Source organism: Gossypium raimondii, chromosome 11 (genome assembly GCF_025698545.1).
Source record: "Gossypium raimondii isolate GPD5lz chromosome 11, ASM2569854v1, whole genome shotgun sequence".
Classification (NCBI taxonomy): domain Eukaryota; kingdom Viridiplantae; phylum Streptophyta; class Magnoliopsida; order Malvales; family Malvaceae; genus Gossypium; species Gossypium raimondii.
In genome coordinates, this window is record NC_068575.1 from 56925535 (window position 1) to 56939593 (window position 14059).

At 34.7% G+C, this 14059-nt stretch overlaps 2 protein-coding genes across 5 annotated transcripts; both read left to right on the top strand.

Annotated features, from left to right (window-relative positions):
• Window positions 1-719: 719 nt before the first annotated feature.
• LOC105802557 (uncharacterized) lies at window positions 720-5541 on the top strand. Of its 4 annotated transcripts, none has more exons than XM_012634260.2 (9): window positions 720-846; window positions 1331-1393; window positions 1772-2073; window positions 2322-2592; window positions 3026-3154; window positions 3243-3292; window positions 3996-4093; window positions 4169-4456; window positions 4743-5541. In XM_012634260.2, the coding sequence occupies exons 2-9, from the start codon at window positions 1368-1370 to the stop codon at window positions 5229-5231; spliced, it is 1653 nt and encodes a 550-aa protein (XP_012489714.1). In that variant the 5' UTR covers window positions 720-846; window positions 1331-1367; the 3' UTR covers window positions 5232-5541. The 4 variants fall into 4 exon arrangements, with proteins under 4 accessions (XP_012489714.1, XP_012489716.1, XP_012489715.1 ...); XM_012634262.2 differs by having other exon boundaries at window positions 1941-2073; XM_012634261.2 differs by lacking the exon at window positions 720-846 and adding an exon at window positions 861-1013.
• Window positions 5542-6347: 806 nt separating this feature from the next.
• Window positions 6348-13857, top strand: LOC105802556 (E3 ubiquitin-protein ligase BRE1-like 1). The gene is made up of 19 exons (XM_012634258.2): window positions 6348-6882; window positions 7458-7619; window positions 7759-7840; window positions 8077-8307; window positions 8502-8663; window positions 9052-9245; window positions 9327-9410; window positions 9503-9622; window positions 9725-9911; window positions 10013-10173; window positions 10289-10360; window positions 10570-10646; window positions 11416-11610; window positions 11726-11798; window positions 11878-11964; window positions 12384-12521; window positions 12600-12802; window positions 12898-13063; window positions 13397-13857. Exons 1-19 carry the CDS (start codon window positions 6772-6774, stop codon window positions 13526-13528), a joined length of 2637 nt encoding a protein of 878 aa, XP_012489712.1. The 5' UTR covers window positions 6348-6771; the 3' UTR covers window positions 13529-13857.
• Window positions 13858-14059: the final 202 nt, after the last annotated feature.

Here is a 14059-nt window from a genome sequence, read left to right on the forward strand (position 1 = left end):
TTTTACTTTCCAATTTCACCCTTTTCTTTAATTAAATTTCAATGGATGAATCATCATACTTATCTACTAACTCCACTTAATGGTCTAATTTCTATATAAGGACCTCAAATTTTGAATTCCATAGCTCTTTGATACTTATAGCTACTAGAACTCAACTTTTGCATTTTATGCAATTTGGTCCTTTATTAAATTAGACATGTAATCGATAAAAAAATTTTAATGAAATTTTCATACGTTATTCTTATCATAATGCAAACCATGCACTAATATTAAAATAATTTTCTTTCTGACTCGAATTTGTTGTCCCGAAACCACTGTTCCGATTTCATTGAAAACGAGCTATTACATATTAAATTTCCTCGCTAAAAAACCCCAAAAAAATGTGGACCATAAATTTTTTTTAAATTTTGATATAATGTGACCTATGCTAGTAAAATTATCAGGAAAGCACCTATAGGGTGAATTGCATTTCGATCCCTTTATTGAAAAAACAGATAAATTAATTTTTATATATTTTGAAGCATACAAAGTAAGTTCTCCATTAAATTATTATGTCACCTGATCATTTAATAGATAAAATTTAACGAATAAATTTATTTGTACATTTTGAAATATATAAAAATTAATTTATCTATTTTTTTAAATGGTCAAAATATAATCTAACCCGAAATAAAAAACCAAAAGTTTTCCTTGAAATAAAGAACCATGCTTTAGAGGCGGCGAAGATAGATATGGGCTCAACTAAGTAAAAGTTTTCCTTGAGATTCGTTCCCTCCACGGCCTTGTATCACTACAGCGAGATGAAACGACATCGTCTAGCTTCTTCTCTTTCGCATTCGCCATTCGGTATTTTGGTTTGCTTTTGCTCTTCTATTCCTTGTCGTTAAGAAATTTTATCAATTCAAACGAGTTGAAAATAATCGAATCTACGATAGTCATTAATATAATAAAATTTCTAAATTCCTATTGCTGCAAAAATTTCGTTGATAATTGATATTTCAGTAAGGATTTAGGTAAGTGTTTCTAGAATGGAATTCTAAAACATATATTTGTTATCGTTAATAATCTGATGGTTATTGATTTCCTCTTCAATTTCTCTTCTACATTTTGCTTTTTAATCATTTAATTTGAACACGTTGTCCAACCAATATTTCAACGAGAACGATCTATGTTTTGAAAATCAGTGAAATTAATTTGGAAGCAGATTTTTCTATCATTGGAATCCTCTGCCCCAAGCTTAGATTAAATAAGCTTGATTGCTCTTCTCCAATCTTTTTTTAAAGGAGCTAACGTGTTATTCCCCCCCCCCCCCCTCTAATTGGTTTTTTAGAGCTTGATTCTAATGAGGACAGCTGAAAGGTGCAGAAATGGAGAATCAAGGACAGGGTCGGTGGTAAGTATTTAAGCCTATTTTATCTGAACTCAGGATATGCTCAATTTTTCCTATGTTTATATATATATATATATATATATATATATATTTGGAGGACCACATTCGATACGGATATCTAACTATGTGATGGACACTTAAACAAGTATTTTTAAGAAAAATGAAAGCCCGAGCGACATAGATTTCAGCTTCCAGAGTATAGGTATTATTTCTTTTTGGGAATGTGCTGTATGTATCTGTATAATACTTAGGTTTCAAGAAGTTTCCTGGTTTTAAAGAGGTTAATTTGCCAATGTGTTTAGCTTGATCTGGTATCTGTTTAAATTAAAAACATATTATAACTTTTTTCTTATTTTTCTTCATCTATTGTTTTTTGTGCAGTTCTTTTGATATCTTTTGCAACAAAATTCCAGATTCTATAACGTATTTCATATCTTGGTGTTATGGTTCTGTTTTTTCATCGGTACATTGGCGTTATAGATCTTTGTTAATAACATTAAGACCTGATCTTACTTGTCTTGAACGACAAAAACAACAACCCTATTTTCAGGCTGAAAATGATGGTCTTGGAAATGACGGGGTTATTCCTCAATTATTCACCTCTTTACCAGCTTTAAATGAAGCTGCTTCTTATCTTGCACAAACAACTAACTACTTGGCTGGTTATTTTTCTGGTTATTCTGGTAAGGTCTCTCTTTTCATCTTGATTTCTTCTATTTTTTTTAATTCAATATTTATCTACAGAAGTTCCATTTTTATTTCTCTTTTTATTATTTTCTTTCCTGGAAGCCTCTAAGAGTTGCTTATATCATTTCTGTGCTGAACTAGCTTATTGTGTTCTTCATTTCATTTTGGTCTATTTCCTTGTGCTCATTGTGTTAACCCATGAATTATGGACGACTTCATTGCAATTCTTTTGGCAATATTGCAGAGAAACTTGCTTTTAGAGATTCAAGGGATTCCATTGTACGTGTGCAAGAAATATCAACATCTTCTTCAGGGCGAACTAAGGATTCTGTAATTAATGATCATCCATTTTCAAGTGGAAGTAGCTCAACATTGTCTGCATCCTCTTGTCATGTAACTACTGCCTCAGCCAACAATCCTGTAGTAAGGACCTCCACTGGAGATCCATCTGAAATTAATGGTGCAATTGCACAATCAAATCATACGAGGCGAAATGGGATTTCCATTTTTCAAGGGTATTTATTCCTATATGCTTAATCATGGATTTCTTTTATAACGAAATTTGTGAAAATAGATCGTGATTTTAAGATATTATCCTGTACTTATGATTTTAAAAAATAGTAGTCATTACACGGGATGCTAAAAGGTCAAAATGTTTACAATTTTTAAGTGGTGAAGTTCCTCAGTTTGTCAGTTTTAATGATCCATCCGTGCACTACAATTTTCTGCACAAAGGTGGGGAAAGGAGGGGTTGGATTAATTCATTCATGACTGGTTGCTTATCATTTGAGCATACTTATTTGTAATTTAAATGTCTTGCAATATTTTGAATAATCTTCCTCCCCTTTCTTTCTTCTTATTTAGTGCCAGAAGTAATTTCAGTTTGGGTATTATAAGGAGTAATGAATTGTTCCAGTCTTTATATAGACACATATAAAAAATGCTCAGGCTTATTGAAAGAGCAAGGAGTACTGTTCGTGGGTCTGCAAATGATATTGGATGGCTGAAACGGGCTCCGGAGATGCCATCAGTTGAAGATGGAACTGGGAGGTTTACAGAAATTCTTGAAAATATTAGGTAAAATGGCTGCTTAGCATATTTTTATGTGAGTACTATTTCCTAGCATGGTTTTGCAATTCTTGATTAGTTGTCTCTCCTTTTTCAGGCATGGTCTCCATAAACTGCCAAGCTCGATGGTTTATTTATTGGTTCCAGGTACCTTTGTAAATTTTCCTCCTTAAAACAACCGTATTCGCATTCTAGGCATTTTGAGAGAAAGAAAAAAGTGGTGAAATTGTAGGGGGATTGAATCTGATATGCTCAAGTAGATATTAGAATATAGGCACTATTTCTTACAGCACTCATTTTTTGGAAAATGCCAAATTTTAACTAAAGGTTTGTATAAACAGGTTAAAACACCAAAATATTGTTTCTTGAACATTTTAGGGAACAAGAAACCTTGTCAGAAACAGCGGTACAAAATCCTTAGTGAAGCTTGACTTCCAGGCCTAGGATATGCATGTTCTATTTTCATTTCAGCTCTGAACACGTCATGTCTTTCAGAGGTGAAATCAAGAATGTAGGTTCATTGATCATTGCTTGCCTTTATATAGTTATAGAAAGCGATTAAAATTCTACCTTAGATTTGAACTGACTAAACATCAGTTACGCAAACTTCTAGCTAAAATATACTAAAATGGAACAAAGGCTGAAGTTGACTCTTGAGTTGAAATTCAAAATTTAACCTTGAACATTATCTTTTGAATGGTGATGTTTGATGCATTAGTTGTCATGACAAAGATCATAGATGTTCTGCGGGATCTTGGTATTATGTTGTTTTAATTTCTTTTTAGAAGTTCTAATTCAGTATTTCTATGTTGCTTAATTGCTTACTTCCAGCAATTGTCATATTTGTCAGGTCTTTTCAGCAACCATGGGCCTCTTTATTTTGTCAGTACAAAAACAAGTTTCTCAAAGATGGGTCTGACTTGTCATATTGCCAAGATTCATAGTGAGGTATATTTAATTACTCTTCTGTTACACAGTTCGGTTTTTTTTTAGTCTACGCTGAACATTACAATCACTAATCAGGCTTCAGTTGAGAAAAATGCCAAAGAGATAAAAGATTACATCGAGGAAATTTATTGGGGTTCCGGAAAACGTGTTTTGCTTCTTGGACATAGCAAAGGGGGAGTAGATCTAGCGGCTGCTCTATCTATGTATTGGTCTGACTTGAAAGATAAGGTTGCTGGGTTAGCATTAGCACAGAGTCCGTACGGTGGAAGTCCTATAGCTTCAGATATCTTGAGAGAAGGCCAGCTTGGTGATTATGTTAATCTACGGAAGCTTATGGAGATTCTAATTTGTAAAGTGCTTAAGGTATGCAAGTAGTCTTTTATACAGTTTCTTTGCTCTTGAGTGTCCATAAATAATTGACAGCAGGATCATACGCAATTACTTTGCTGTGACTTCTGAGTTACCATGAGAGGAACTCAGCACATTCATTGGATGGTTTGGTGATCGTTACCTCTTTTTCAATGGAAGGATTTTTGTCTGAAATGAGTCTACTTTCTGGTGGAAGTCTAGTTGCATGATCTTTTAAATTTGTAGCCCATTGCAAATTATTTTTCTGACAATCTTCATATGAAACATTCCAACTGTAAAGGGGGACATGCAAGCTATGGAAGACTTGACTTACAAGAGGAGGAAAGAATTTTTGCAGAAACACCATTTGCCAAAGGAGCTTCCAGTTGTCTCTTTCCATACTGAAGCTAGCATTAGTCCTGCCGTACTGGCAACATTATCTCGCGTTGCTCATGCGGAGCTACCTATGATGGCTCCCCTCTCTGATGGCCAGCCTGCAAGACTACCCGTGGTCATGCCCCTCGGTGCTGCCATGGCTGCATGTGCCCAATTGCTGCTGGTCAGGTATAAGGAACAGAGCGATGGGCTTGTGGCTCGCTGTGATGCAGAAGTCCCAGGATCTATTGTGGTGCGCCCAAAACGGAAATTAGATCATGCCTGGATGGTTTATTCATCCTTGAGGGATGACCCTTCTGAAGCAGATGCAGCCCAAGTGTGTGAAGCTCTTTTGACATTGCTTGTGGAAGTTGGGCAGAAAAAAAGACATGAACTCTCCATGAAAGATGAATGACATCAAGCAGCTCACCTTGTTGCGACACTTGGTTGTAATAGGTTGACTGGTTGGTACAGGTTTTTTAAAACTGTCTGGCCATACTACTTCAGTATTGAAGTCTAATATTTGATATTGTATATAGCTGAAAGTTAGGCAGATTCAAATGCATGACAATGATCAAAGAATAGGATGCATGTAACGTAAGACCAAAGAAAATAGAAAAAGAGCAGCAACAAGTTAAGACATTCTGATTTCATTGTAATGGCTCAATGATTGTTTGTAAGATTTATATTTCGTGTTATTATATATCTTACTTTTTTTCTTATCATATCATGATTTGTATCAATTTAAAATTTTTACCCTTATATAAATTCGTATTATTTTCTTGTTGTGTATTTTATATTACATTTGGTATTCCTGTACATATGTTATGATATCAAATTTAGGGTTAATTCATGCATTATAGGTTCTCTCTCTCTCTCTAATTGTCTTAATCATGCATTATATTTATAGGTTCCTGTACTTTGCAGAAATTATAATTTTAGTCTTTATACTTTAATTTGATCAATTTTAATCCATATGCTTTTCCAATTAGTCAATTTTAGTGTCTATACTTTTCAAAATTTAAAATTCTAGTCATGACCCAAACAAAAGCAGTTAAATCCATTTAGTTAAGTTCAAGTGCTAATCATGTACTATGCATACGATTGTAGATTTAGTCCATATTCTCCCGTTGAATCATTTTAAGTCCTTATACTTGTCGAAATTTGAAATTCCAGTCTTGACATAAATAACAACCATCAATCCATTAATAGGATTTTAGTGAGTAATACTTAGAAATAACAAGCTGACATCGTATTACACATACAATAATATGTTTTCCGTATCAAATTTTGAAAGTAGCTGACAATTATTGTTTGGTAAGGACGAAAATTTTAAAATTTGAACAAGACTAAAAATGACCAAATTAAAGTAAAAGATTAAATCTATAAATTTTTGTAAAGTATAGGGACTAATATCTAAATTTAACTTTTTTTAAAAGAATCGGTCTTTCAATTCTCAAAAGTACCCTTTAACATTCTCAGAATTTCAAATTTCCTTATTTCAATGTACGCTCAGACACCCAACTGTTCTATTCATTTTATTATTGTTTTGATTATTTTTCAATTTCCTACTCAAGCTCTCTCTTTATACTGCGTTCTTAGATAGATAAAAAGTAAAGGGCGAGAGAAACTGCTGCGCCTAACTCTTCTTCTTATCATTAGAAAGTGACGACCCTTTTTGTTTTCGATTATAATTTTGATAAAATTAGGTTTTTGGTGAGCAACAATAAGAAACAATGAATGAAAAACTGATCGGTTAGGGCTTTCGAATTGTGATGAATTAGGGTCTTGGAACGGATTAATTGGCTATGGTTCTGTTATTGAAGCATTAGTTTTTTTATTCAATCAGGTTAAGATTAAGGTTTATTTAAGGTGGATACACCGTTTGGCCTTGAAGTAGATAAAGGTTGTCTTGGGTGGGTTTCTAGGGGTTGTGAGTGTGAGGGTGGGTTTCAATGGGGAGCACTGGTGAGGCTGACAGAAAGCGGCGTCACTTTGCCTCCATATCTCCCACTGCTGTTGACTCAAAGAAGCAACCATTCTCACCAACTTCTGAGGAGAAAAAGGTATGGTGTTTGCTTCTTATTTTGTTAAAAATTTCTGATTTGAAGTAATTATTGATATCTGCTTGTCCTAATACTTAGTGTTCTATTGAATTACAATTTTAAAAAGTCAAAATTACTTAATTCTGACGGTTTTTTCTTATGTATCAAATTTCGCATTGCTATTTTAGCATCAATTGGATGCATGTCTATATGTGGCTTTGACCTAATGTTTATAAATATTGTCATCAGCAATTTAGTTTAAATTTTGAGGATTTTTCTATTATTTTAGTGATCATAGATTTGATGCTGGTTTATTTGCTGCAAATTCCACTTCTCCTTTTACCGTATGCTTTTGGTTGAACATTTCTTGTTCTTGGATCCTCTGCTGTGCTCAGCTATGAATACGGGGTATTATTATTTTTTCAGCGTGTTCGCTTGGGGTTTGGGTAGGTTGATTTGTCCATGGAGATTTGGAGGTCCAACTTCATTTAAACTTTTTTGGGTGAAATATCCTCATGTTAGAATGGTTTCTTTTATATCTCGTATGTATATTTGACTTTCTTCTAATGCCACCTCCTTTTATTGGTCTGATGCAGCTTGATACTCAAGTTTTGCAATTTCAGAATCAAAAGCTGCTGCAAAAGTTAGAAGCTCAGAAGGTTGAGTATTCTGCTTTTGAGAACAAATTCATTCAACTGAAGAACAAACAGAAGCCATATGATTCTACATTGCAAGTGGCGAACAAATCTTGGGAAGTGGTAAGATCCTGTACAAACTGTTAAAAATTTTGTGCATTCTGCTTACTAGAAAAGATGATAATCGTATTTATATCTTTTAGGTTTTTGCTTTATATAGTAAATTGCTTGATGGGAAATTTATATTCTACTTTTACGATAGCTGATCACTGGCTTGGAATCTCGTGCCATCCACACACAAGAAGCTGGCAGGCAAAATGGTGAATGTGCACCTAATACAGAGGGTGAGGATTTTCTTCCATGCTTTGCTTTCTTTTATTAGTGTTGTAGTCCTTTGTAATGAACTCTGAAGATATTTCCAAGGACTATGCTTTCTTAATGTTATAACTTATAATTTATAAATTCGAGTTAAATTTTGCACTTCTGATTTATAGGAGCTTTATAATTCTTCTGTTGTCAATCTTTGGTTTATTGTTCTGTATATCGACTTTCTGAGAAGGCTTTTGTATTACAAACGTAGATGGGGCTCTCTTTCCTGCTGAGGATGCTTTTCTTAGCAGACTTATGGAGACAGGTGCAACTGAGAGTTCCTCTTCCAATATTTGCCCAGTGCAGATGAAAGAAGATAGAGAACAGACTGCATCTGAAAAGAGTGGGAACATATTACACAATATAGTAGTTGCAATTAATGACCTATGGTGTCTGAAGGATGGATTATATGCTGTAGTTAAAAAAGATCTTCCTATCTATGGTATGTGTTCAGTTGGAAAATGTAAATTGATAGTCTTTTCTCTTTTTGGATAAAATCTTTTCTGGAGTTATTACCCAGCTATGGTATGTGTTTAGTGGAAAATGTAAATTGTGAACTATACAGACTTTTTTTTGGATAAAATCTTTTCTGGATTTTATTATTCTGTTAACTGTGTTAACATCGCTTTATGCTAGGATCATGCAGGCAGAAGGCATTTTGTGACCTAGAATCAGAAGTTAAGAATTTGAGGTTAGCATTAGGTGATATTCATTTGAACCACAGATCTTTGGTAAGAGAGTTGCAGAGCCATAGGGATATTGATGCTAAGAATAAAGCTGAACTTAAACGTCTGAAAGGTAATTTTCTATATGTGGTCCGGATTTGTCTGTTTATTATGCAGTTGTGACATCAACCGGTTGTCTGGATGTGACATTATTAGTTTCCACCTAAGCAAATATATCTTGCATAGATATGTTCTAACTATGTATGACATACTAAATCTTGCATTTATGTTGTAGCATGGAAGAAAGTCAGTATGCATGCCGTCAATGTGATTATTTAAATTTATGCCATCTCCACAACACTTGCACCTTATAAAATCTGTTATTTCACTCTAAAGCTGTGGATGATCCAATCAATGGGCGATACCCTTATATTGTTTTCAAATGCTAGTCAATTATAGAAACCAAATGTCATTGAAGCATCTACAAGTTTGACTCTCGTATTTTGCTATGTGTTTTGCAGGTGAATTAGAAATTGCAGTTGCAGAACTGCAGGTAAGTAATTGCAAATTGGCAACTCTTAAAGCAGAAAGAGATGCAACGAAAGGTGCATTTTTTCCTGTCTTAAACCTCGGGGGTAAACCTGTTGCTGGTGATAAGTTCAAAGATAAGCATAGAGATCTGCAAGAAATGGAGTCAGCCCTCAAAAAGCTGTTGGTAATTCCTGATTTCCTTTTAGTTATCTTGTGAATTGCTGGAACTGAAAGTTCATCTGGATGATTAATTTGAGTTTGACAGGAGCAAGCATCCACTCGACTAACAGAACTAAAAGGCCTTCATGAGGAAAGAATAGAAATATTACAGCAGTTATCAAATTTGCAGGTATGCGTTGCTGATTATTTTCTCTTCATTTCTGAGCTTGCACTTCCTTTTATTCAGTCATATAAAATCAAATAAGTATTTTCGGTTGACAGAACACATTGAAGAGTATAAAGTGCATTTCTTCTGCCCAAGTATATCTTCTGGTGAGAGATCAACTAGAAAGGTCAAAATCAGAAGTTTCGCGGTATCAGGATTTATATGAGAAACTACAGGTTGTTACTGGTCGGTAGTTTCATTTATGCCTTTTGTCTGTCATTTTTGTTGAGGATTTCCAATTCCCATGCTGACTATAACTTCCCTTCTAAAACTTTTAGGTTGAGAAAGATAATCTGGCTTGGAAAGAAAAGGAGTTGAGTATAAAAAATGATATAGCTGATGTATTTCAGAGATCATTGGCAATTTCTGATTCTAGAGCTTCTCATATGGGGGCAGAAATACAGCGACAAATTGATGAAAGAAAGAGAATTGAAGCTAAGCTGGAAGAGGCATCTAGAGAACCAGGTAGGAAGATAAATTATGTTTACTCTGAATCTGAACCATCTGCTGATTTTAATCTTCTGTTATTTTTCTGACAATCTGCTTAAAATACATTTACACTCCAGGAAGGAAGGAAATAATTGCAGAATTTAAAAGCTTGCTTTCTTCATTTCCTGAGGAAATGAGTTTGATGCAGAGTCAATTAGGTAAATACAAAGAGGCCGTCGTGGATATTCATTCTCTCCGCGCTGACGTGCAATCTCTTTACACTACTCTTGATAGGAAGGTTAGTAATTTTATAAGTTGTTTGGTTATTCCTGGTTTTGCTTTAAGGTTTAAAGGCCCTTTGTTCTTTTCTCTATGTAGATTTGTTAAAAATTTTAAACAATTATTGTGAACAGGCGAAAGAGTGTGAGAATTTGTCTGTCAGATCTGTTGAGCAAGTTGCTGAAACAAACAAGTTGCAAGCCATGGTATGGTTGTTTAATATTTCTGCGTGATTCTGATTAAATCTATGTTGAAGAAAGCTGTGATGGGGAATTGATGCTTGTTCAAATTAAAGGAAATGTGCCTTTTATTACCTGTAAAATCTACTCGTATCAACCTTTATGCCCATCTTTTTTCTCAGAGAAGTAAAATCTACTTGTCTCTATGTATTTATATATTTTTTTCTTCACTACAGGTCCAGGAATTGAAGGACAGTGATGTGGAGTTGAAGTTGATATTTGATATGTACAGACATGAATTTACTGATTCAAGGTTTGATTATTTGTGCATGATGCTTTCTTTTATTATCTTCTACAGTAAATTTGTTCTACAGTAAATTCATGTGTAATTTGCATTACAGCCCGACTTTCTTTCCAAGAATTTTATGAATGCCAGAGCAATGTTCTGAAAAAAGAAATCACAAAATTTCTCCTCTTGAGTGCTGCCTGTAGTTAGAATAAGCATATTTCTCTTATGTGTTTTACTTTTTTATCTTTTATGGAAGTTGTCATATGCTAATTATGGAGAATGTTGAATATCTTATATTAGATTGATTATGATATGCTACCTCTGGTTATGTTGTGGATGATGAACTTCCTTCCATGTTGTAAGCATGTTTATTCTAGATGTAAATTAGGAAGTAACATTTCATGCATCAGTGGACTTCTTTGTTTGATTTATTTTGTTAGTCTTTATTTGGTTAGGTGGGCTTTTATCCCCATGGACTTAAAACTGGGGCTTATGATGCTTATATATAGGTTTTAGTATGTTTGGAAGTAGCATTTCATGTATTAATAACTAGGTCTTATGACACATGTATAGCTTTTGGTATGTTTGAATTTTGGAGGTTAGGCTTTGACTTTTACATTTTCGACATTGAGAGTTTGAGTTTATACACTTGATTTTCAAAAAGTTGTTGGATGTATTATTCTGGTTTCTTTGTTCAACCCAAAGCAATAGTACTGATATCTTGCAGCTCTTGATATGGTTCTATTCTTGATGTGCAGTTCCAGATGGTTATAATTCTTTTTCTTGATTGCAGAGATGTTTTGGAAGCTAGAGATTCAGAATACAAGGCATGGGCTCATGTTCAAAGTCTGAAATCTTGTCTTGATGAGCAAAATCTGGAATTACGTGTTAAGACAGCTAATGAAGCTGAAGCGGTATCCCAGCAAAGGTTGGCTGCTGCAGAAGCTGAAATTGCTGAGTTGCGACAGAAACTGGAGGCTTCCAGGAGGTATTAGATTTATCTTCTGAAGAAATTCCCTTTAGCTAAGAACAAATGTACTGGAAGTAATATACCATGGGTTATGAAAAGTGTGTGAAAAACATCAAGTATATTGCTATTTCAGGGGTAAGGCTAGGCTTTCTGATGTTTTAAAATCCAAAAATGAGGAAAATGAGGCTTACTTATCTGAAATAGAGGTCAGTTTCTTCTTTTCTAGGCTTGGCTCTGCATTTTGTAGTTTTTTTTTTTGAGCCTGGTGTTTTGTTTTCTCCCCAGTCAATTGGACAGTCATATGATGACATGCAAACACAAAACCAGCAGCTATTGCAGCAAGTCACAGAGAGGGATGACTATAACATCAAGGTATCACTTATATGGTTTATGATATTCTTTAGATCTGATTGAAATGGTTCAGTATTGTTTTACCTTCTCTATTTATTTGATCTCTTGACAATTTGTTAAAAAACTATTTATTTTTATGATTGTTTTTATACTCACTAGGAATGATTGCTTTTGATTAACTCTATGCTTTCCATATTCATGAATACTTGCATAAAGATTGGGAAAATGTCTGACATGGAATAAACACCTTTGCTTGCAACCTAACCGTGGAAAACTAATGATTAGAGGAGAGTGCATCATTTGGAATCTGGAAGTTCTGTTAATGTGGTTCCATTGTAGAGCATGTGGAGGACTTATACTTGTAGAGCATCCATTGTCTTCTATACAGTTGTATTTTTTCTCTGGAATTTGATCTTGTTACTTATATGGTTCTCTTTCAGCTTTTTCTAGAAGGTGTTGGGTCAAAGCAGCTGCAAGATGCTCTACTCTTTGAAAAACATACCATGGAGAAGGATCTTCAGCAAGCCAGTTCATCCCTTGATTTTTATGAGATGAAAGCTGCAAGAATTGAGGATCAGGTATGCATGACTTATTTTGTATGGAATAATCTTCTACAAGTAATACAAATTTTGCGTCTTGTGCAAATCCTTTTGCAGCTGAGGTTTTGCTCAGATCAGGTTCAGAAACTGGCAGAAGAAAGATTTCAAAACTCGGTTTCATTGGAAAATACACAAAAACGATTGGCAGATATTAGAAGATCATCTCATCAGGCAAGGGAGTCACTAGAGGACTCACAATCTAAGATTGAGAGAAGTCGAGTGGCATTGGTGGAGTTGCAGATAGAATTAGAGAGGCAAAGGTAAATGAATATATTGGTAGTTTCTATGTTTCACTTTGTTCTAAGTGCATTGGGTGAATTCATGTCACTCATTCTACATTTCGTTCAACTGTTAGGTTTAGCAAGAAAAGAAATGAGGAAGAACTGGAAGTGGTGAGAAGGAAGGTGTTGCGTCTTCAAGCTGAGATTGAAGGATCATCAACTGTACAAAGGCTTCAACAAGAACTTAGAGAGTACAAGGAAATACTGAAATGCAGTATCTGTCTTGATAGACCAAAAGAGGTAAAATGTGCAATCCGGATTTAGTATTCCAAGGTGCCAATTGTTCAACTAGGCCCTTTTTTGTTGTTAGCTTGAGCTTTTTATTCTCTTTTGCACTGACAATAGGTTAGGGTGCTTCCGTGCAATTTGTGCAATTTGAATGCTGCAACTTCAAGAATGGTTTTTGACTTTTTAAACTGGTTATATTGGTTCTCTTCTCAGAGAGATACTCTTTTTAACATTGTTTTTATAGCTATGGTTTGTTCAATTCTGTTTCAAACAATTCTCTTGGTTTGTCAATATTTCTCCATCCATTCTCTGCATTTGCTTAGAGATTGTTTGCCTCTTTTCCAGGTTGTTATTACAAAATGCTACCATCTCTTCTGCAATCCTTGTGTACAAAAGATTATTGGAAGTCGTCATCGCAAGTGTCCAGTGTGTGCTGCAAGCTTTGGTGCTAATGATGTTAAACCTGTTTATATCTGATTTTGGAGCGCTCATCACAACTGCTCATCCATGAGATTCGATCAGTGGTCAGCATCTTGAGTGCATGCCATAACACCTGACGCATGCATGGACACTCAAACAGGTTCCCATGTATGTTATATTAGAAAGATGTTAGAAAAGAATGTTGAGAGGAACTAGAGGTCAATGCAAATCCTATGGGGTTGTGCTTGTTTGGTCCCAGATTGTTGATTTGACTTAAATTTATTATTGTATTTATGGTGTTTGCCTCGATTTTTAACTGTTTGGGGAGCTACTGGAATCTTTTTAAGTTATTACGGTTAGTCAAATTTGAAGTTGATTGTTTAAAACAGTTGTCATACGTGATGCTGACAGCATAGTTTTGGGTCCATAAAATAGTCATAGGCGCTTGAGCAACAGTCTAATGTAGAGTTGCCTCCAAGGGGATAGGTTTAAGCAATAAAACAACCATATCTGCGCACCTTATCCGTCAAATCTTTCATTTCCTCACACTCGTAACCTTATCACTTAATCGGGATTCTCATGGCTAGC

What these genes read in the sequence shown, in the direction of transcription:
- LOC105802557 (XM_012634260.2), top strand. Translation starts at nt 1,368, where the DNA reads ATGGAGAATCAAGGACAGGGTCGGTG. An exon ending in GAAATTCTTGAAAATATTAG is followed by an intron (nt 3,155 to 3,242) that starts GTAAAATGGCTG and finishes CTCCTTTTTCAG; the next exon opens with GCATGGTCTCCATAAACTGC. An exon ending in TTGCCAAGATTCATAGTGAG is followed by an intron (nt 4,094 to 4,168) that starts GTATATTTAATT and finishes ATCACTAATCAG; the next exon opens with GCTTCAGTTGAGAAAAATGC.
- LOC105802556 (XM_012634258.2), top strand. Translation starts at nt 6,772, where the DNA reads ATGGGGAGCACTGGTGAGGCTGACAGAAAGCGGCGTCACTTTGCCTCC. An exon ending in AAAAGATCTTCCTATCTATG is followed by an intron (nt 8,308 to 8,501) that starts GTATGTGTTCAG and finishes GCTTTATGCTAG; the next exon opens with GATCATGCAGGCAGAAGGCA. An exon ending in GTCTTGATAGACCAAAAGAG is followed by an intron (nt 13,064 to 13,396) that starts GTAAAATGTGCA and finishes CCTCTTTTCCAG; the next exon opens with GTTGTTATTACAAAATGCTA.